This window comes from Carlito syrichta, unplaced genomic scaffold (genome assembly GCF_000164805.1).
Source record: "Carlito syrichta isolate Samal-C Ts95f unplaced genomic scaffold, Tarsius_syrichta-2.0.1 Scaffold305070, whole genome shotgun sequence".
NCBI lineage: Eukaryota > Metazoa > Chordata > Mammalia > Primates > Tarsiidae > Carlito > Carlito syrichta.
In genome coordinates, this window is record NW_007249166.1 from 173,602 (window position 1) to 197,184 (window position 23,583).

The 23,583-nt window shown below is 45.4% G+C and overlaps 2 protein-coding genes across 3 annotated transcripts in view; one reads left to right on the top strand and one right to left on the bottom strand.

Annotated features, from left to right (window-relative positions):
• Positions 1-2,767, top strand: part of ITPRIP (inositol 1,4,5-trisphosphate receptor interacting protein) — a 14,627-nt gene extending 11,860 nt beyond the window's left edge. Inside the window, exon 2 of the mRNA XM_008061080.1 lies at positions 852-2,767. Coding sequence (XP_008059271.1) covers positions 865-2,523 — 1,659 coding nt within the window. The 5' untranslated portion in view covers positions 852-864 and the 3' untranslated portion in view covers positions 2,524-2,767. The remainder of the gene's footprint in view (positions 1-851) is intronic.
• A 12,565-nt stretch (positions 2,768-15,332) lies between these two features.
• The window catches only part of GSTO2 (glutathione S-transferase omega 2), a 21,947-nt gene continuing 13,696 nt past the window's right edge, over positions 15,333-23,583 (bottom strand). For both annotated transcript variants that reach the window (XM_008061082.1, XM_008061081.1), the window contains 2 exons: positions 17,014-17,120; positions 15,333-15,623 (listed from right to left, as the gene is read on the bottom strand). In XM_008061082.1, coding sequence (XP_008059273.1) covers positions 15,467-15,623; positions 17,014-17,120 — 264 coding nt within the window. In that variant the 3' untranslated portion in view covers positions 15,333-15,466. The remainder of the gene's footprint in view (positions 15,624-17,013; positions 17,121-23,583) is intronic.

Here is a 23,583-nt window from a genome sequence, read left to right on the forward strand (position 1 = left end):
GCCAAGTTGCCCTGGCTGGTCTCGAACCCGCGGGCTCAGGCAATTCACTCACCTCGGCCTCCCAAAGTGCTGGGGTTACAGGCTGAGCCACAGAGCCCAGCCACTCTTTCTCTCTCTCAACCACTAGTTTTACTACTGAGGGACGAAGGGGATGTTTTATTCAGAACTATTTTGGTCTCAAGTAGTGGAAAACCAGCTCTGACTTAAAAAGGATTTCTTTATTGACTTACATGACTTAAAAGCCTAGAAATAATGGCTTCAGGTATTGCTGAATGGGGGTTTGGGGACAGGTCTGCTTTCCTCTGTGTGGGTCTTTCTCAGGCAGACTCCCCTTCCTGAAAGCCCACTGCAGGTGTACTCCTATTCCCTCCACAATCCTAGCGACAGGATAAGTTGTTCTCCACATTGGTCCCCAGGCGTCCTGCATTTGTCTCCAATTGGGTCATTTGCTTATCCAAGAACCAATCACTGTGGCTGTAGCTAAGGGGCGGGGCAGAGGAGTGTGGTAGAATAATTTGATTTTCCTGGAGGTGGATTTATACATGCCCCAGTCATAAGGATTGGCAGGAGGAAAGGGATGGTTTCCAGGGACAGTGGGATGCTGCTGCCATCAAGAGGAATGTCTGGGCAGGCAGAAAGAGATGTCCACCCCAGATGTAGGCCTTTGGGGTTCTTTCTTCCACGGCTGGACTAACGGGCATCTGAGGCGATTGCAGGGAGGCGAGCAGTGGGTTGGCTGGGAGAACTAGGACATTCACCAGCCCTGTGAGGCCGAGTTTCGTGAGAGGGTCCAGGGAAGAAGTGGTACTGAGGGAAGCTTAGCATGATCATCGGTCTCTCTCTGTTCCCAGGGAAGCTGTGGTCATGGCCATGGGGCTCTTCCGGGTGTGCCTGGTGGTGGTGACCGCCATCATCAACCACCCTCTGCTGTTCCCACGAGAGAACGCCACGGTTCCCGAGAACGAGGAAGAGATCATCCGCAAGATGCAGGCGCACCAGGAGAAGCTGCAGCTGGAGCAACTGCGCCTGGAGGAGGAGGTAGCGCGCCTGGCGACTGAGAAGGAGGCCCTGGAGCAGATATCAGAGGAGAGCAAGCAGCAGAATGAGACTCACGGGGCCTGGGACCTCTGGAGCACCCTCTGCATGATCCTCTTCCTGATGATCGAGGTGTGGAGGCAGGACCACCAGGAAGGGCCTTCGCTGGAGTGCCCAGGCGGTGACGAGGACGAGCTGCCTGGGCTAGGGGGTGCCCCCTTGCGGGGTCTCACCCTGCCCAACAAAGCCACGCTCAGTCACTTTTATGAGCGCTGCATCCGTGGGGCCACGGCTGATGCCACCCGCACCCGGGAGTTCGTGGAAGGCTTTGTTGATGACTTACTGGAAGCACTGAGAAGCCTCTGCAACCGGGACACCGACATGGAGGTGGAAGACTTCATTGGCGTGGACAGCATGTACGAGAACTGGCAGGTGGACAGGCCACTGCTGTGCCACCTCTTTGTGCCCTTCACACCCCCAGAGCCTTACCACTTCCACCCAGAGCTGTGGTTCTCCAGCCGATCAGTGCCTCTGGATCGCCAGGGCTATGGCCAGATCAAGGTGATAGGGTCTGATGGGGATGCACTGGGCTGTATCTGCGGCAAGACCAAGCTTGGGGAAGACATGCTTTGTCTCCTGCACAGCAAGAAGAATGCTGTGCAGCCCAGTGGTGAGATGGAAGACCTCTTGTGTGCTAGAGAGTCCCCATATCTGGACACAATGCAGGTCATGAAGTGGTTCCAGACGGCCCTCACCAGAGCCTGGCTTCGCATTGCCCACAAGTATGAGTTCGACCTGGCCTTTGGCCAGCTGGACAGCCCGGGGTCGCTCAAGATCAGGTTCCGCTCAGGGAAGTTCATGCCCTTCAACCTGATTCCGGTGATCCAGTGTGATGACTCAGACCTGTATTTTGTCTCACACCTTCCCAGGGAGCCCTCAGAGGAGACCCTGGCCTCCAGCACAGACTGGCTCCTGTCCTTTGCTGTCTATGAGCGACACTTCCTCAGGATGACATCGAAAGCTCTGCCTGAGGGTGCCTGCCACCTCAGCTGCTTGCAGATTGCCTCCTTCCTGCTCTCCAAGCAGAGCCGCCTGACTGGCCCCAGTGGGCTCAGCAACTACCACCTGAAGACGGCCCTGCTGCACCTCCTGCTTCTCCGGCGGGCCACCGACTGGAAGGCTGGGCAGCTCGATGTGCGTCTGCAAGAGTTGCTCTGCTTCCTGGAGAAAAGCCTGCTTGAAAAAAAACTTCATCACTTCTTCATTGGCAACCACAGGGTGCCCGAGGCCATGGGACTCCCTGAGGCCGTGCGCAGGGCCGAGCCTCTCAACCTATTCCGGCCCTTCGTCCTGCAGCGAAGTCTCTACCGTAAGACGGTGGACTCCTTCTATGAGATGCTCAAGAATGCTCCAGCGCTCATCAGCGAGTATTCCCTACATGTCCCCTCAGACCATGCCAGCCTGCCCCAGAAAGCTGTCATCTTGTAAAGCATGTGGGACCCAGGGGTCAGGACAAGGGTATCTCCCATGTTCACACCCCTAGCAGCATCTGCAAGCCCTACCCTGGCAATGAGGCGGGCTTTGGTGAGAGCCATGGCTCAACCTGCCAGGAAACCAGGCCCTACAGTGCAGAGGAAATAGAATTACAGTCAGAAGCTGGTTTGCTTTCATGCCATTGAGGCCTGTTGGTAAAGCTGTCATTTGGGTCTGGGGACTGATCCTTTGCAGCTTGCTTCTGGTCACCACAAATAACCAGGATGATGATAGAGTACTTTGCATATACTGAGTTAGAGACAATGCAAACACTGGTTTGGGTTGATTCTTTTTGCATCCCAGATGCAGTCTGTACTTGACTATCAGCAGAGGATTTACAAGAATGTGGACAGGGAACCGTGTTAAGACTCAGCACCTGTATTCCTAAGAACCCTTGACCCTGGTCATCTGCAGCCAGAGCACTAACAGGCATAGATATGGGACTGTACAACCTTTCATCCACATCCTGCACAGAAATAGGGGTTCCACTTTGGCTGCCACTTTTATATACTTTTTGGAGAAAAGACCTGGTAGAGTATGAAGGCCCTAAGTGGCTAATATCTCTGTTACATGGAAATGGGTACTTGCTGGCAGAATCTTAGAGTTGGCTGCTTTTTCAGCTATACGTCTCACTTGGGTGCACCCCCTTCCACTGCCCTGTGTCCATCATGCTGTGTCCCAAGCATGGTGGGTGTCATTTATTATGGTGGGTGCCAACTCAGCTGTCCCTCACCTCTCTGTATTATCTCCAAAGCTGATCTCTGACCATCAGCATGTTGGTGGGAGGTCAAAGGTTGAAGAGGGAAGCTGATCTAGAGAAAGAAACACACAGGGTGACTGGTACAAAAGACAGAGCCGGTTACCTGAAATGCTGGGGTCTGGCTTGTATTCTGATCCAATTCAGAGAAAGTAGCAGAGCCCAGGGGTGAAGGATGCCATAGCCCTGGGTTATCCTCAGGGTCCCAGTCCTATGGCAGGGCATGCTTGGAAGCTGTGGAAACCCAACTCTGGTCTACAGGCTCCAAGCACTTCCATTCCTCACTCCAGGGATCTCCCTCACCACTGCACAGAACAACCCTTTCTGCACAGGTCAGGTACACAGTTGGCTTAGACCCAAAGAGCTACCAGGGACTCACAGGAATAGCACTGTGGGCAAAGCCCCTGGCCTCAGAGAGGTTGTCTTGGCATTGCTGGGGGCTGCAGTTACTTCGTGGGCTCTAGAGCCTGTTGTTGGAGCTGGACTCTGTCTCCAGGTCTGGTTCAGGAAGATCAGAATGCCTCTTCTCCACCTGTGGCTTCATACTGGCCTTTTGAGATTTCCTCTCTCAGCATTCCCTCCACAACCCTTGCAGAGGGTCAAGGAGGAAGCACAAGAATTGAGACCGCAACTGTGTCTCCCTCCAGGGTTTAAGCCAGCCATGCCCTTAGACAGCATAACCAACTTGACAGGGTTGCCCAGATTCACCATGAACTGAAGAAAGGAGCTCCTTCCCTTAACCCCATAAGTGATCTCACCTAGCCTCAGAAAACTTGAGACATGGACTATACTATTTGCCTGCCAGGGCTAATCCATGGTTGGGGGAGGATAGGGAGCACTCAGCTGTGATTAGGGCAACTAAACCTGTAGGAAACCTTCTTGTGTGAGCTGAAGTTAGACTTAGCACATGCTTGAGTTGTTCCTCCCCAGCCTCACAGGCCAGCCCGGTGCTCCAGGGAATGCACCTGCTCAAGTGTGTCTCCACAACAGCCCTGAACTCCTCCCACTCCCTGCCTCCCTCCCTCATTCCATCAGATGCACTTCCAGAATCTGGCCATATTTCCTTATTTATTATAACCCATGCCTTTCCCCTCTTCATCCTGATGCCATTGTGCTTTGAAGAGACCAGCAACCAAACACCAGCCTCCAGAAGCCAAGACCAAGCCTGGATCTCCCTTGGCTTCACTGAAAAAATACCTCCTGGCTTCTTCTTTTTACAGAGACAACAGAACTCGGTGGGCAAACAGGATTCTTTTACGCACCAAAGCTGCTTCTGAAGCAGAAAACAGTGGGGCTCTTGGTGTTTCATGCTGCCTTATTTATGTTAAAGGAAGAATTAAATCTTTCAAGGAGTAGAAACAGTCACTGTGTTTGTTTTGAACATCAGGAAATCTGTGAGGCTTCCGGGGCAGAGGAGGGGACGGGGGTGGATTTCCTATTGACTAGCAAAAACTTTCACTCCCTTTTTATTTTTATGCTTTTGGGAAACTTTTAAAAAGTAACAAAATAGAACATTTCTAGCCTGTTTTTGAAGTAACTTGTGTGCTTCCTGCTGAGTTCCAGAAAGGGCTTTTGAAAGCCAACTATAGGGTGGATTCCAGCCCAAGACCTTATTTCACAGAGCTGAGGTGCCCTAAGAAATGTAGGAGCTGGAAATAACAGGAAACTTTTGGTTCTTGAGGAAGAAGATTGTCTTTTAAATGGAGGTTTTCTGATCTTCTAGGGCGCTTTGGCCTTCCCACTAAGGACAACTCCTGCCCTCTTTCACTGAGGAGTCTTGTTTCCTTCCTGGGATACTTGACTTTACTGAGTATCTGCTCACTTGCTTTGCAAATTAACAGGGGTGGAATGAAAAGGGCTGGACTAAGGCCAGGAGGTTAGTTTGGTTGGGGGAGGGCCTTGGGTCCTCAAAAGTCCCAGCCCCTCTTCTTGTCTTGCTGAAGCACAGCCCTGGTTGATAACCTGGGACTAGTGCTCTAGTTCATAATCAAGGAATAATGAAGGGATCAGAACCACCTACAGAGTCTAGTCAATTGCCCAGATCCTACCTTGAACCTAAAGGGTGCCAAGAATCCAATCTGGAGTGGTAAGGTAAGGCTCTATTTTTAAAGCTCCTCCCAAGTGACTGATGGCACCCCTAGTTGAGGAAGCCTCACTTCCTTTCAAAATGGAAAGTTAAATAAAATTTAAGTGAATTGCTTTCCCTATAGACCTACTGAAAGATGGGCATGAGAGAAACCTCTGAGTCTGCTTGGGAATCTGTGGTCCAAGCGGCATCAGCTATACCACAAGCTTCTCATGAGTGCACCCACACTCTCCGTAGTGGCATGAGAAGGAGAAGATGGTGAGCGCTTCTCCCTAGCAGGTCATTAATAGTCCACAGGCATTATTTATGAGGAGCCTAATGTGCACAAGACATTATGGAAGACAGAAAAATGAACAAGACTAAGACTTTACCCTGGGAGAGACAAGGTAAGGTGGCCTTCCTAACTGGGCTATTTTTCCAAGTGTGACCCGTCACTACACATATGAGTACCACCTGGGTGCAAGTTTCTGAGCCACGCCACAGACTTCAGTGTAATTTCTGGAAGTTGGGCACTGGGATGTGCATTTCAACAGGTTCCCCAGTTGATTCTGGAAGTCCAAGAGCCACATATCTGAGATTCTTAGGGAGACCTCATAGTGGGTTATTGCCTGATAGAGCTTCTGAAGGACGAGGAGGACTGTGACCAGGAAAAACATTTCAGTCAGAAGCTTGGAGTGAGTGTGGGAAAGCGTAATAGAGGCAGCAACATTGAGGCAGCACTTACTGTGTGCCAGGCACATTGCTGCACACATATGTTAACACACAATTCCAGATCAGTCCTATGAGGTGAGAACTGTTCTTATCTGCATTTTCCAGATGAGGAAACTGAGGCACAGAAGGAATAAGTGACTTATCTAAGGTCACAGCGATAAGTAGTAAAGCCCAGATTCCAATCCAGGCAGTGCCATTGTATATGTTGCTATATACTGAGAAATCATGGCAAATAAGTTTGAAAAGGTAGAGTGGGTTGGAACCACGAAAAGCCCTGAATGCTAATGGAAGATAAATTTGAACTTCATACAACAAGCAGTGGTGAGTGAGCCATTGGCGGTTTTTGACTGGTGGTTGTCGAGTGAGAGAGTAACTTGAGTCACCCCAAAACTATGGAGACCTTAGCTATGTGATCAGTGCCATTAGGTGCTATGGGGTATATGGCCAGAGCACGGTTGGTGGCAGCTGGCAGTAGTCAATGAATGTCCAGGAAGTCCTAACTCAAGTTACTCTGTGGCTGTGATTCAGAATATTCTCATGGTCTGTCTTGTCTCTGCCTCCTGGGCTAGAGCAGGAAGGCTATTTGGTTTGGCCAGCTGACCAAAAGCAGAAGCAGCCAAGAGCCACAGAGAGAAGGGCAACATGTACCTTCAGCTCCTCAGCCCCCTCCACCCTCCTCTGCCTTGCCTAGCCTCCCTCACCTGGGAGGGGCATCTTTTAGAGTAAACTTTTGTCATCTCCATCCAAAGATAGCTTGCTTGTATAACTAGTTTGGTTTCTAAATATATATAAAAACAACACAGTCATAATAAAAAAAATTCAACTACTGACAGAAAAATTAAGTAAACATTTTTTTCTGTTTTGGTAGAGACAGGATCTTGCTATGTTGCCCAGGTGGGGCTTGCCCTGGCCTCAAGCAATTCTCCCTTCTTGGCCTTCCAAAGTGCTACAATTGCAGGTGTGCACTACCATGTCCAGCTAGTAACAGAGTAAAGGTCCCACTGTTGACTTCACAGTCCATCCCCAGAGATAACCAATATTAAGTTTCTTGTGTATCTTTCCAAAAATTTTCTGTGTGTCAAGTGTGTATATGCAACCCTTTTGTTCTTTTTTTTTTAAACATAAATGGCATCATACCATCTAACTTTTCTTATGTATCTTTTTTGAACATTTGGCTCTACCGTATTCTTTAAAATAACTGCTTACTATCCCATTCTTTGTTTGCATGTACTCTAATTTGCTCAACCTCCCCTACTGAGGAACATCTGTCTCCACTTTGGTTTTGTTGTTGTTGTTATTTTGGTTTTGGTTTTGGCTATTATAAACAATACTGCAGTGAGCATCTCTGTGTACAAAGTCTGTTTTGAAACGATCCTTCCTCTCTTGGTAATCACTATATTCTGTACTTTACCAGCTTGCTATATATGGATTCACCACCAAGCACCTTGCCATAAAAAGAACTGTTGCCTGGGGTTTATTCAATCATCATGACTTGAGAGTGAGGAAAAGGCATTTAACCAAGTATTGAGCAACAGTATGTGCTCTGCCTGAGTGAGGCACTGTGTGGGGAACAAAAGGATAAGAAGGCAAGGACTCTGTCCCCAAGAAACTGGATCTATTAGTAAGACAACCAATGGCTGTAAAATGTGTCAGAGATCAATGGAGGGTGTTAAGTAACTGACAGTGGAATTGTATGGTTCTGAGATCAGCAAGATCACCTTTGAGTTTGAGCTGTAACAGTTTTAGCTCTCTTATACACAGGTAAACGTGAAGAGCCTCCCCCCAGAAATCAAACCCACATAATTATCTGTCTCCCGAATGCTTGAACTCAATTCATCTGAGCCCAGGGCTGTTTTATTTCCTCCTGCACAATATGGGGCTCTGCTTTACAGGTGAAAATGGCATTTTCCATCCTTTGATGTTTCTCTACAAAGAAACCAGAAAATAAAACTGTCAACAACAAATTACCTCCCAGAAAGATGGAGCCACGTAAACCTCACAGACTCAAAGACATTTCTTCTTTTCTTGATGGGAAAAGCTAGGTCTTAAAAGTACAAAGTGAAATTTGCAGAACAGGAGTGCGATAGGGAGTTTGGAAGAGTTTTGTCCCGTCTGTTTCTTTTAAACCTACTGGTCAGTAATATTTTAGGTTTCTCTTGGGGTAACTTTATTTAAAATAGAAATAGAAAGCAAAGACCCATATCCTGTTTCTTCTCATCAGCCACCCTTGGCTGTCTTCCCAGCTGGCCAGAGATGACTCACACAGCCCCCATGGCCTTATGTTCACCTGCTTCTGAAAGGTGGGCTGATATATGTAAGACCATAGGTCTCCTGGGACAGTGGTTGGATCCCAAGGACTGATGATGGCCTTGGGTCTATTCCAAAAGTCAGGGCTAGTGCTGAATCAGTCCCCTGGGGTCTGGAAGCTGCAGGTCAGCCCCAGGAACTCCCAGTCAAGGATAGTTAGTCCATATATAATCCACGCACCCCCACCCCAGGAATCAGAGCCAAGCAAGACTATAACTGATGCTGTCAGAGCCAGAGCCAGGACCAGGCAGGAGGTCGGTGAATGTCCAGCCCTCTGGATAGCCACAGTTTTTCCTGATGCAATTCTAAGAACCCCTTTCCACAGATTTGTTTCTTCCTTGTGACATTCTGTAATCTAGCCAGGCAGGGAAGCTACACAAGTTACAATATATAAATAAGACAAGACATCACATTAAGCAGCTAGATGGTTCAGCCTGAACATTTAATGATCCAAAGAGAAACAAGGAAGAGCATACCCCTGCTCTCTCTTCATGTACCCAATTCAATATGCAGGCCACATGTGAGGTCCTGCTCACAAGGACCAAACTTCCATGACAAAGCCAGTGCCAAGGCCAGCGAGACTGATATACTCCCTATAAACAGAACAGGAGTTAAGAGCGTGGACTCTTGTGTTCAAATCTCAGCTATGCCATGTCCTTGTTTGGCAAGCCCCATCACTTCTAGGAGCCTTGGTTTTGCCTCAGTTTTCTCAACAGTGAAGTAGAAATAATACTGGCCACCTCATAGGGCCATTGAGAAGATTAAGTGAAAGGACATGTGAAACATTTAGTTTAGGTTCTGGCAAATAAGCTCAACAACAACAAAAGCTTCAGAGATTATTACCCTTACTCTTAGGAGGGCTCCTTACAGCCAAATTCCCACTTCCCAGGGTTCCCAGAAGTGTGGAGGCTGCCCCTCCATTGCCTCCTTCCAAATATGAGTCTGTCTTCTCTGAGGGCTCCCTCAGCACACACTTCCCCTAGGGCCAAGAACTCAGGAAATGTTTGTGGACCTTACTGGAGGGGTCTGGGGCACTACCCCCAGTTTGAGGGAACAGGGCAGGGTCTTGCCTCCTGGCACTACTGACCCCTCAGCTCTCCTAGTCCCTCCATAGGAGAACAGCCAAAGCCTAGGCCCACGGTTGTCATAGCAACAACAGTGCCAGAAAGAAGGTACCAGGCAGGGCATCCCTGCTGCTCCAGAGAAGCAGGTCTCTCTTCTAGACAGCAAAGTAAGGACATGGTTGTGACAGGTGCCTCAAGATGAGATTCCTGGAAGAGGCCCAGGTTTCTATGTTATCCACACATCCAGTCCTTCAGTCATTCATCCAATAATATATTCCTCTAGTTGCTCATTCACAAAACATTTATTGAGAGATTATCATAACTACTATATACGAAACGCTATGCCAGGTGCCAGGAAAACCAAGTCAGGTGGGATTATGCCTGTCTTGAGAGAGCTCCCAGTCTAGGAGGGAAAGTAGAAGAGGAAGGCGGCGAGGACAGGAGGCGAGGTAGTGCTGGAGATGAGGAGGCTGAGGAGGTGGTGGTTAAGAGCACAGGCTCCAGAGCTAGCTGCTCGCATTCTAACCCCAGCTTTGCTCATCACTAGCTATGTGACACATGGGCTAGTGACTCCAACTCAGTTTACTAAAATGGGAGTGATTCATATACCTCAAAAGGTTGGGAGGTATAAGTTGCATAATTAAAGTGCCTGGTATATAGTAAGGACTCAATAGACAGGTTTATTACTGTTCTGACTCTATCCCACATTTCCTCCACAACCAGAAACCCGGGTTTTAGGTTAGGGCTTCCTGCAGAGTTTTCTCAGCAGAGCCCCAGCTGACTCTTTCCCTGGCTTCCAGGTTAAGCAACCCTTGCGGCCACTGCATCTGGGACATCTGTGTGTCTCCTATCTTCCTTACCTGCTGCTATCATCAGATCATCTGCACCTTTCTGTTTAGTAAATAAATGGCCAGTGATCATTTATTTTAGAATAAAAATGTTTAAACACCACTTGCTCTTATCATTTATATACTTCCTCATTATTCATCCTGATATCTTCCTCTTATGGAAGAAAAGCACAGAAACATGCAAACACACAAACACACACACACACACACACACACATTGTTGGAGAGATTTTCTACTCCCCCCAAGCATAACCAAATAATATTCCCAGATTTAGCAAAGGCTGCTCCTGCTCAGACATCCATCCTCTTCACTTCCCAGTCCCAGTCCTGTGATGCTGAAAGAGAGGCTGCCCCTGTGCAGGGCTCTCTGGGGGCAGTACTGTCACTGAGCCAGCCTCCACCTGCATTGCTTTGTCCACCTTAGCTCCAGGACCAGCCTGGAAATGGCTCTTTCCCATTTGCTCCTATAGCAGAAGCTAACTGCTGCTGTTCAACTGCACTCTCTGGAGGGAGGCCTCTACTGATGACAAGTGGGCTGGAAACACTTGACATTTGTAAGGAGATTCATGGTCATGGTGGATTCTTGGGAGGAAATGATGGAGTAAAGTATCACATGGTTTCATGGAGCACGTGTGTAATCTTCCTGCCAGTAAACAGCATAGTACCAGGGTACTTTTGTGTTCCATTCACATCCAAGCTGCCTGATTACTGGGCAGGCCTGTGGCATTTCAGATACCTCACATTTTAACTCTCGGTAGGAGATAATCTGTTCCAAGCAGTGACAAAGATTCTCTGCTTGACCAAACTTTAACTATTCTCCAACACCCATCTGTACACTTCTTTGTAAAATGTAGTCTTAGTAAAGTCAATTTGGCATGAACTCCCCTACCCTAAATGTCTGATCATCCTTAATATATGATTGGGTTCCCAGTCCTCTACCATCCCCCAGGTGATATCTGATCACCTTCACCTGTCTTCAGTGAGAGTCCTGCTATGTCAGTTTAGCAAGAATCCTCCTTATCCCTGATGTTTTTCTCAGTAAGTTTCAATCCATTGACTCCTCCACCCTGACCCCACTGCTACTTGGCTATAAATTCCCACTTGCCCACACAGTATTCAGAGTTGAGCTCAGTCTCTCTCCTCAACTGCAAAACTGCAGTGGTCTCTATACCTATCATGATGGTCCTGAATAAAGGCTTTAATAAGTATTATTGAATAATTTTTTCTTTACAGAGGATAGAGGAGTGAGATTCTGAGTATTCCTCTAAAACATGGGAAAGAATATTTTAACCATCATCAGCAACAGTGCAAGATTTCAGAATGCACAGTATTAAATGAGGTCTTGGGATCTGAGGGAAGAGATGGGGTAGGGATAAAATCCCAGCTCCCAAGGGCTCACTAGTTATTGAGATTAAACCTGCACACATGAAGCAACCAAACCATGAATCCAGTCATGTGCAACGTAGAACGTCTAGTTCCAAAAAGTGATGAGAGAATGAGCACAAAGTTCAAGTCTGATCATTAGCAGAAGCCTCATTATGATAATACGGGTTGCCTGCCATTCTCTGAGCATTCACCCAGCAGGTACTAAGCCATTCTTCAACAACCTATGAAATAGGTTCTTAGTGGTCCCATTTTACAGATAAGAAATGAAGCAACTTATTCAAGGAACTTAATGAATGGCAACTCAAATTTGAACCCAATGCTAATCTTGAAGCCCTCCCTGTTCTTAGGTACAACACTTCCTCTTTACATAAAGAAGAGTTTTGATCTAAACTTTGCAAGAGAAAGCCAGTTAGAAAAAAACAGGAGGCTGATCTGAGGAACAACAGTGGTGGAGGAAATAGCATTTGCAAAGACTCAAGAGCTCCAACAACAAGTCAGATGCGAGCAAAATGTTTGACAAGACCAAATATAGTCTTCCAGGTACTCACACACAAAGATAAATGGGAAATGGGTTTCCTGGGTAGCCGCAGTGTTCAGTGTGAGGGAGGAAAGGGCTAGAGGCTAATTAATGAGAACCCCCTTGAGCTGAATATTTGACTCTTTATGAAGACTTTAGATAATAAACCAAACCAGGCTGATATAAACCACAGGGCTTCAAGCTTGGTTCTCAAAGCAGAGTAGTCCAGTCCCCCCTCCATCAAGGAGGCCAATGGCTCTGACAAAGGAAACATGGATCAGAGGAATTGAAGATGAGAAATCATTAGAGAATCCCCCTGCCACCACCACCATCAAAGATCCAAGGAGCAGTGTGGGAGCCAAATATAAGCAATCCCTGAGGTGCTCAAGGGAATTCTCTAGCTTGTACCTTATACTTTTGATTAAGTCCACTTTAACATTCACAGTTACTTCTGGTGTCCAAGATCAGAAAACTTTAGAGCTAGAAGAAATTTCATGTCACATTCAGTCACCATCCCCACTACCACCACCAACTGCAGCTGTCCCAGCCATACACACACCCTCTTGTCTCAACCACACACATTCCTTCCCCCTCACCAAACCCGTTAGGAGGTAGCTGGAATCCAGGCTGGGGTCTAGTTCAGAACCTCCAGGGAGGGGAACCAAAGCCTCCATTGGTCATCCATTCTGATGTTAACATCATCTATGACAAGTGGTTTAAACAATGCTGTAGGTAAAACTAATTTTCTCTCTTTCCAATCTGCAGTAGAGGATGGCTCTCAACTTAAATCCCTAAGTTTAAAATGCCTTTTTTTGTTTTTGAGTCAGAGTCTCACTCTGTCACCCAGGCTGGAGTGCAGTGGCATGCTCACGGTCACCACAGCCTTGACCTGCTGGGCTCAGGCGATCCTTCCACATCTGCCTTCCAATTATTTAGAACCACAGATATGCCACCACACTCAGCTAATTTTTTGATTTATTGTAGAGATGAGGTCTTGCCAAGTTGTCCAGACTGGTCTTGAACTACTGGGCTCTGGCAATCCTCTTGCCTCTGCCTTCCAGAGTGCTGGGATTACGGGCATGAGCCACTGTACCCAGCCTAAAATGCTTTTTATAAGATATACACCAATTATTAAAAGTAGTTATCTTTGGGACATAAAGTAATGAACAATTTTCTTTTTTGTGTTTACTTTATTGTATTTTTTAACCCATGTGATTATTTTTGCCCACCAGAAAGAAGCGCATTTTAAAAGCTCCCTATGGAGCATTATTTTTTCCAGAGTAGATTCTTTTTTCCAGAGTAGATTCTTCTAGTTTCACTCAAAAGTTGACGACTCAGTGTCCTCTGTGGGTCAGGTGGGTGACATAAAGGAGTGAGATGGAGGACGAAGTATAGGAAGTACAGGTGACCAGGTTGCTGGCAAACTGCAGTGAGCATGCCTGGCCAAAGGCATTCAAATCTCAAATGAGGCTATAGGCCTCTAGCCTGCAGACTCTCCTCATGAGCGCTTTTCTATATTCTATATTTCCTGGTTCTTCAAGCTTTATAAATTAGTATGTGGAGCCCCCAAAAAGAATACCTTGTTTTGGTGACTCAGAGACATGCCATTTTCTGTTGCATTAAAAGTAATTTTGGTATTATGCCAAGCACTCACTAGCATGCAGGATTTACACTGGCAAAGGCTGATCAATCTCCTAAGTCCTATGAGAGGCAACAGGAGACGAGTATCCTCTTCCCAAGCAAAGATCGCAGAGAAATAGTGATTCACAGGCTTCACTCTGCATTAATTTGGGTGTCATGGCAACAGGTCACCACATCCGGAGCAGATGGTACAGCAGACTGTCCATGTCATGCGGCACCTCTTCTGGAAAGCCTGGCCATTTCACCAAGCAGGCCTGCTTCTGTCCAACTGGCACAGAGTAACACCTGGCAACTATTTACATGAGTCAAAATACGCCCGGAACCAGCAGATGGCAGAGCCGAGCTGAGACTGGGGAGAGAGGATGGCTGGTTTGGGCTGTGGCTCCTCAGTGGGCCCAGACACATCAAAACATCACCCCTGCTGCTGTCTGTTGTCTCAGCACAGCTGGGGGACCAAAGAAAGATTCAGCATGAGCAACACTGAAGTGAACACAGGCTGATCCCTAGACACTGAGATAAAGTGGTATTTGACAGACCCGATGCCCCTCCCACAGGGCAGGCGATAGAAGCTCCCAGCCTGAGGCACCTGCCAGCACTGACCATCCTCAGCTCTTTGCCGTCTTCATCAGGATAGTACTGCCTGGTCAAGCCAGCAGAGGGGGTGTAAGCAGAGCTGAGACAAGCTTTCCCACTACAAGACATGCAGCTCCAAAGCACTACATTTAAAACCTCAATCAAGACAAGTACAGAGAGGAGAGGCTCCTGTGGGGCTGGGTCTGTGTCTTTGTCAACTTTATCCCCCACACAGCCCTGGGCTTGGTACACAGCAACCAGAGGCATTTGTTGGGATGAGTTAAAAAAGTGTATGACGCAAATCCAACCGAGTAACCTTTGCCTGTGACTGGGTTTTGGGGTGTGCGTATTTTTTTAAGGCAGGATGCTGGCTACAGAACATTTTGTGAAATATCCTGAGCCCTGACAGCACCAGTGAAATTCTGACGTAGTTAGTCCGGGGTGATAAGCGGGTGTTTCATTTCCTGCTTTGGAATTCTTTCCAGTCACAAGATCCTCGGTGTCTCCAGGCCCATGGCCAAAGTTTGGATGAGAATGATACTCATGTATGCCTTCGTGGACAGTGGCATTCATTTGCCAAATGGAGGATATCTAGACTTGAAGTGTTGTTGTCTTCCTTCTTCTTCTCAAGCTTTCTTCTCCCCAGGGAGGCTTTGGAGGGTTGTCAAGCTGTAGTGACAAGTGTCAATCTTAGGTAGACCCTTTGCCTTAACATCAGCACCTGCACCAATAATCTGGAGGTCAAATTGGGCTGAAGGCTGAGTCGTTGGGAGGCACACAGGCTCCAAAATGTGCTCGGACTTTAGCACTGGACACTTTCTACAGAATCAGTAGAAGCTATGGGCTAGAGGAGTCAGACAAATTATCATCAGAATACATTTTCTGTTTTTGTTTTTATTGGGAATCTCAAAGAAAAGGAATGAATTGTCTTGATTCCCAAGACAATCCCTGATGCAGATTCATGACAAGCCTGGGAATTCTGGATAGTGAAGGGGTGGTCTATGAGGCTCAGGGTAGCCCAAAGTCAAAGGCTTGAGGGTTGTTCTGAAAATAGAGATTCAAGAAACCCTGAAAAATGTTCTTATCTATGAGAAGAGCACATACTGTGGGGTCCTGCTTCATGGCTGCTATCCAGAGCCGAAGGGCTGGGGTGTGGTTCACACAGCTGCAAGACAGGAAAGAAGTGTCAGCACATCACAAGCAAAGGCATCAGGGAGGGGGACATGTGCCACTTTTTAGATTTACTAGATAGAAAAAATGGTTTCATTAGGGGAATAAAGTTATCTCAATTGTCTTATCATCAAATGAGCATGATCACTGACTGGAGGAAAATCTTATTTTTGGAATAGTCGAACGTGTAGAAGTTGTGATCTCTAATAAGACAGTGAAATACTTTGGACTGATGGCTAAGGAGAAATAAGTTGTCTGTGTTTCATTGTTTACCAATAAAAAGTCAATCCTCTGAAACATTCTTGGGTCATTCTGATTTTACTTTATGGAGTTTGAGAAGAATAAAGACAAGTAGCTCCAAAACATTTTTTTAATGGATAAAATGATCAAGAAACCTTGAAGTCATGGAGCTGACAGGGCTCTTTCAAAGATGAATCTGAAAATTTTGATTTAGCTATGTCAAGCAACATGCTCAAGATAAGACAATTTGGGAGTGGGAAATCAAAGACTAGAGACGAGGGTTCCTAACCTGTGGTTCAATGCTCTGTCTTCAGAGAAGACAGGTTTTGTAATTTTTATGTTTGACATAGAGTTTAAAATATCCTAACATGTCATATCTGATCTTCCTTCAGAGAGGTCTAAAGTCGGAAGTGCACAAGACAACTCTTGGGTGGGCTTAAGCCATATGTTTATGTAGAAACAGTTCTGCTTCAGCAAGATCAGATATCCAAACATAAAAAATGTCCAATACCCACCATGTTGCAGGGTGGGATTGGAGTGAGTGTCAGAACATGTCTACCTTCTCCTCTGAGCTTTGAGGTAACAAAGCACATGTTCTGCCCAGGACCCTAAACTATTTCTTCTGCTTTAATACTTCTACACTTCTGTGGTGTGTGGTTGCCATTTTGTTTGTATGTTTTCACATCAAGCATACATTACCTTTAAAATCTTTTTTCTAAGGATATTAGTATCTGGGGAAAGATTCCTCAGGAAAATAAGACTTTTCTAAGGTATATGGTGTCTACTGGGTGACCTAGCGGGACCAGGTGGAGGCATCAAAAATCTGTGACTGTGATGTTCCACGTGTTTTCAGATCTGGCCTATGTGTGGATATGCCGGTGAGGACAGCAGGCGCTGAAGCTCCACAGCAGGCTTTTGGGCACAGTTTTATCCACAGAAGCATGGGCAAAGGGTGGGTCTGCAGTTAGCAGAAGTACACAGATGCCTTTTTAACAAGGAAGAAGACACTGTGGTTTAGAAACCTGATGTTTCACAGGTATCCTGGAACATTCACAGGGGGGTTAGTGGCATACAGACCATTCCAACCATTGTTACTCAGTGTGACTCCAGAAATTTATGACCACAAAGTCAAATAAGTGTCTTACTCTGCTATCCCGTATACGTCCAACCTCTCAAACCAGGGCCAGAGAAGGTAATCAATCATAGATATACAGTCTCCACCAAAGTAGGTGGTGTTCTGATAGTCAAGAATCTAAAAATGGAAACAAAACAAAAGCAAGTAAATGTACATATCTGCTGACATCTTTAAAGACACTAAACACAAACAAAAGTTAATTCCCAAAGAGAGAGAACTGAGGCCTTGATTCACCTGATTTGTCAGGAAAATGTTTCTTCCTTTTTCCTGAGGTTTCCTCCATCTCCTTTGGGGTCACACTCCTGGCCACACTAGTCCCCTCCCTCCTTTCTACACTGGAGCCATAGCGTGGATCTTCTGATTGAAGAAAGTGGAAGAACAACCTGGGGAGAGGTGACCCAGCCCCTCCCTCAAAGTCTGCTCCATGTGCTAAGCTGTCCATGGATGAGCTCATCCCTGGAGGGAGGAAGCCCTGCCTCAGACCACCGCTGCCCATTACTTAGGGGTGATGGGAGCTTCAGCTGATGAACATTAGGAACCCTGCTCAGGACCCCCCCCATTCTGCAGGATCTGCTTTATATATAAGAAAGGGGATATAGTAATCTCCATAAGCCTTACTCTTTTGTCTTATTTCTCAATTGGTTCAAAACCAAGGCAGATCAAGTCCTAAACAAACCTGGGGGGGGGGAAGCAACTATGGCAGAGAACAGTGGTGCTATTTAATGAGCTCCCTTGAATCTCAACCTTGTCTTTCTAATATACTTTCTTTTTAAACTTGAGCTCTTTGACTGTCACACCTGTTAGCTACTCACAATTATCAACTTTTTACATTAAAATAAGAGTTCTCATTCCCAAATGGGATAAATCAACTCAAATAGATGGTTTATAAAGAATAGATACATTCTCAATAGACAGCTAACCAATGACATCGGCAAAAATTTACCAGCAAATTTTAGAAAGCAAAAGTGCTTCTCAGAGGTTATCGTTGGTCCAGATTTTCCCAAAGAGAGAAGTATGCTGCCAATTACCTGGCTAAGTCAAGCAAACTACTCACTTTAACATATATTATCTCATAATCAATGATTCCCTATAGTATATATCTTTACTGCTGAGCTCAGGTGAGTTGTGGAAGGATGGCGCTGTTTCCATCTGAAAATGTTGGGACTCTGGTGAGGGGTAGAAGGCAAGAGGACCAGAATCAAGCTGTGAGTTAGGATCCCAGGGCTAAGATGGCACTGGTGACAGGAGACCCTTAGGCTTGCTTCGTAAATGTCAGACCAACATGCTGACTTGGCTGAAGGATGGCCCCAGGTTGTAGGTAAGAAGGTGAGCTCTGGAGCTAGCAGACCTTGCCCTGTGCTGGGCTTTACCTCTGATTCAATATGAGACCCAAGGAGACTTACCTCCTCTCCAAGTCTCAACTTTCTCATCTGTAAAATGGTGCTAATGTTAGTTAGTATCCACCGCAGAGGTTACATATGGAGTAACATAATCATGCATGAAAACACTTCGGCCCTACTCAGTAAACGTGAGCTCTCCTGATAAGCAGAAGTCCCTGAAGGTTACTCCCACAGAAAGTAAATCTCTCTCTGACAGAAAGGATCAACACACTTCTTCAACTGCCACCCCATCTCAAATGAGAAAGCAAATCCTCTTCCCCTAAAGTCTATCTTCAGATTTCCCAGTGTGGCATAGAAAGATCCCTCTGATCATTGTCCTGGAAGTCTGAAAAATTGTTATGTGGCACCATCGTCATCAAAGAAGCCAAGAAGATGGTAGAATATGGCCAAAAACCTCTCAAAACAGAAACTATTTTCAGTTGTGAATAAATATAATCTGGCTGAGGGGGGAAAGGAACAAATCTTTCTTTATGTTCAAGAATAGATGATAATTACCCAAACTCTTGTCACTGACTTTGAAATGTGTACCTTCAGCTTGTTATTGGGCTTCATGGCACAAATCAAAACCAAATTTAAACTGATCGACTCTGGAACATCTGTGTAGCTCTTCAGCTTTACAGAGCAGAGGTGTGTTTGGAGAAGTCTTTGTCAGAACAAATTATAAATAGACATTTAATGGAACCCATAATGAGTCCTTTGGTGAAGTGATAAGAGAATTTTTAAAGTGAATGGCTGCTTACTTATTGATGTTTGTTTAGTATCTATTTCTAAAGCTTCCCATTTACTCAAAGTAGGTGCCTGCCACTAAATATATATGATCTTATGAATTAATTTTTATATAAGCACTCATAAAGTAACCCAAGGTCCTCAGCACAATAAAAAGACACGATGAGCATATGGATAAAATGAATCACCAGCCCTCCCCCACAAAATACACATGTACATCCCTCAGAACTTCTTAGAGCCAAGTATGACTTCAAACCACCCATGTCAAAACTACTTGCAGTTCTTGATGCAGCTGCAGATTCGTGAGCCCTGGCCCAGACAGGCATTTCTTCACCAATTTCATACAGGGCAAGTCTAAAAATCCCAACAAGAAAAAAGCAATCTGCCCATAAACTAGCACAAAGTGCTAATTCCTTTATAGATGTAGGAGAGCTTCCTGGCCAGACCTCTTTGGAGGTTTGTTGAAGTCTTTATGACTGTCAACAGAAGAGTTCTGTTCTATGCAAACCTAGTACCTTCCAGACATGTAAAATTACTTTTCCTCTTAGAATCCTAGAACATCTCTGGGCTCGGTGGCTCAGCCTGTAATCCCGCGCTTTGGGAGGCTGAGGTGAGTGGATTGCCTGAGCCCGTGGGTTCGAGACCCGCCTGGGCAACCTGGTGAGACCTCATCTCTACAATAAATAAAAAAAATTAGCCAGGTGTGGTAGCGCGTGCCTGTAGTTCCAGCTACTAGGAAGGCTGAGGCGGAAGGATCGCCGGAGCCCAGCAGGTCGAGGCTGCAGTGGCCGGGAGTGACCACTACACTCCAGTCTGGGAGATAGAGTAAGACTCCAACTCAAAAAAAAAAAAAAAAGAATCCTAGTACATCAGTACTGGAAGGGCCCTGAAATTCATCTAGTATAACCTCATTTTAACACTTATTTATACCATGCTTATTACATAAAGAATTAGAGGTACAGTGTAAAAAAAAAGTGTGCAATAACACGTTAAATATGAAAAATAATAAAATGCTATGATCAGAGAAAACAAAAGCAAGAACAGAAGGTCCAAGCCAGGAAGGAAAATGGTATAAACATATCAAGTCATGAGTCCTACAGAGCTCCTTAAATAAAGTTTTTATTTGACTCTTGAGTTTCCTTGCAGCCAAAGTGGAGAGAAAAACATGCTGGTGAGCTGATTCTTGTCTCCCACATGGAAGCACAGGGAGCCTTCAATTTACAGAGGAGGAAACCCTCAGTCCCAGGGAGGTAAAGGGGATCTCTGGTTCATGCTAGAACTAAGACACAAATAACATTCTCCTAACTCCCAAAGGAATGTCAACTCTTACGTCATTCAACTTCAAATATGTATTTTTAGGACTCTAATCAGAAGATTCCTCAAGTCTCTTATGAATTCTTTGTTTGTTAAATTTAAATTTAAGTAACAGCAAAAAGCTTGGAACCAGCATACTCTGAAAGCTTCTCTTTCTCTACAGTCAAGGATTGGACCAGCTCGAGCGTCTCTGAGTACTCCCTCCTCAATATTATTCTTCCTTACTCTGAATAAGGAATTCAAGCCAAAGAGACTGAGAGGTGAGACACATCAACATAATTATGGCAAAAGAGCTTATCAGAATTCTCTGCCTCCAGTTTTATTTCATTGATAAGTAGGTCTTCAGGCAACTTTACTAAAACAGTTCTCAATTTAAGGCCCTTGCATTTACAGACAATTAGCCTCTCCTATAAACAATTTAGGATAAAGTCGGAGGTAAAATAAACCGACAGTCTTAACTTCCAACCTCTTATCTTTCCAAGGGTTTTACCATCAGAAACGGAATAAGGAGTTGATGTTAGATGTTGATCCACTTATCAGTGGTTATACTAATATCCAATGTCTTCTTAAAGAACTCTGTGTTGCGTTCTTCTACTGTCTAATGATTTTGACCATTCCAAATGTTAAACAGCTTCCCTCACAATGAATTCCCTCACTTTCAGAACTACTGTCCTTGGAATCAAGAAGCAAAGCAAAATACCCTGCTTAAAATGTGCTTTTCTTTCAAAGTCCCCAAATATCCCCTACACAGCTTCCACAAATGGCCAGGGGAGAGAACTGAGGCTCTAGATTCTAACACTCAGATTTTCTGAAAGCATTAACGCATTTTCCATTCAGGCTTAAGAGTTAGAGAGCTTTATTGACATTTTTAGCGACACTCAATAGACCAACTCCTTTGTAACACAAACATGGAAGCTTCCAGATACATAAAATTACTTTTCCTACACTGTTGGTGGGAGTGTAAACTAGTGCAACCTCTGTGGAAAGCAGTGTGGCGATTCCTAAAAGCTCTAAAAATTGACCTTCCATATGACCCTGCAATCCCCCTACTGGGAATATACCCTGAAGAACACAAATCACTCTATAAAAAAGATACCTGCACACGTATGTTTATCGCAGCATTGTTCACAATAGCAAGAACCTGGAAACAACCATGCTGCCCATCAAAAGAGGACTGGATTAAAAAAATGTGGTACATATACACGATGGAATACTACGCAGCCATAAAAAAGAACAAAATCATGAATTTCGCTGCAACCTGGATGGAACTAGAGTCTATAATACTGAGTGACCTCTCACAAAAACAAAAATCCGAATATCACATGTTCTCACTCATATAATGGACCTTGAACATCCAATGCAATACTATGAGAAAATGACGGATGGTACTGGGAAACTATGGGGGGGAGGGGGATGGGATTAACAGTAGCAAATATCTGTCGGGGGATGGGAAAACACTTCTTATCTACAGGGTGCCTGAATGAAACGTCATTGTACACCTAACCCTTAACTGTACCCCACAAAACCATAATAAAAAATACTGATTAATGAAAAAAAAAATTACTTTTCCCTTAGAATCCTAGATATTTTTAGACTTTCTGTTTATTCACTGAAAAATAAGACTACAGCCGTGACAAGGATTAATGAGGGAGCAATGCAAATGAAGAGGAAGGGAAGTGTCTGGTATGACGAGGGTGCATTGTTTCCACCCCTGAACATGAAAAGCCTGGCTGGAAAAGTCTCTCAGCTTCGGCGGGGGACCCTCGGGCACACCCAGAGGGATGAAAAGAGAAAGTCGGCATTTTAAGGTACGCATTGGACCGCAAGTGGAAAAAGAAGCGCTCGGGACTCCCCCCTGGTGGCCGCCAGTGGCGAGGCACCCCAGCCACGGCTCCCTCAGAAGGATGAAGAGGAGGGAAAAGAAATACGTAAGGTTTTGCGAAAGAAGCAAGATCATAAAGAGAAATGAATCGCAGACTTCTTCAAATCAGGCATTCTAAAAACCTCCAGTCTAAGGTCTTGGACTCTCGGGTTCAGACTCAACAATCGATTCAACCTTTGAAGCGGCCTCCTGCCCTTCACCACCATTGCCATGAAATCCCTGACCTCCAATCCCAAACAGTGTGGTGGCCACCAGATGACGCTGCTGTACTTGCTGAAGAAGCAGGAAAGAGTTTTTCCCAATGAAAATAGTTCGGCAAAAGCAAAAGCCCCTTCCCCACTCTACCCCTTGCCAAAAGACACAAAGCCATTTGACAGTACCCTCAGCAATAGAGCCATTTTCTAGAAGCAGCAGGAATGTACTTATCTCCAGGGTGGAAATCTTTTGAGTCCATACAGGGTAAGTGAAGGTTCTCAAGATTTCAAATGTCAGATCCTTGCTACACTGATATAGCTGAGGATAATAATGTAATGAACAAATTTCCTGTAAAACAAGCCTGTGGTGTATTTAAGACCATTTGCTTCTCTAAAAAGAAGCCTTAGAAGTAGAGCCTGCGGCAGAACAAGCCCCATCCTGCTGCCCATCAATTATGACCTAGATTCACCTATGAAGACACAGAATATAACTTGTCATTATTTGGGGATTAAAGGATCACTCCGAAAATTCTATGCTGAAATCCTTATAATGGGCTTACTTCTTAATTCTTTTGTTCAAAATATATTTGTAACATAGTAGAGCAAAAAACTAGTAGGCTATTGCTTGACCAGTCAAATATCTGAAAAGTGATGGATGGTGGATGAAAATATAAATGAATATCAAATCACTGAAATGGGAGAGGACTTCTCAAGCATAAAAGGTGTGGAGGAAATCACAACAGCAAAGGCTTATGGCGCAATATTTTAAAATGTTATACTTCTATATGCACAAAAAAGATAAGCTACATTAAAAGGTAAAACAAAAATGTGTTTTAAAAACAGTCAAATAAGCCGGGCTCGGTGGCTCAGTCTGTAATCCCACGCCTTTGGGAGGCTGAGGTGAGTGGATTGCCTGAGCCCACGGGTTCGAGACTCCGCCTGGGCAGCAAGACCTCATCTCTACAATAAATCAAAAATCAGCTGGGCGTGGTAGCGCGCGCCTGTAATTCCGGCTACTTGGAAGGCTGAGGCGGAAGATCGCCAGAGCTCAGCAGTCGAGGCTG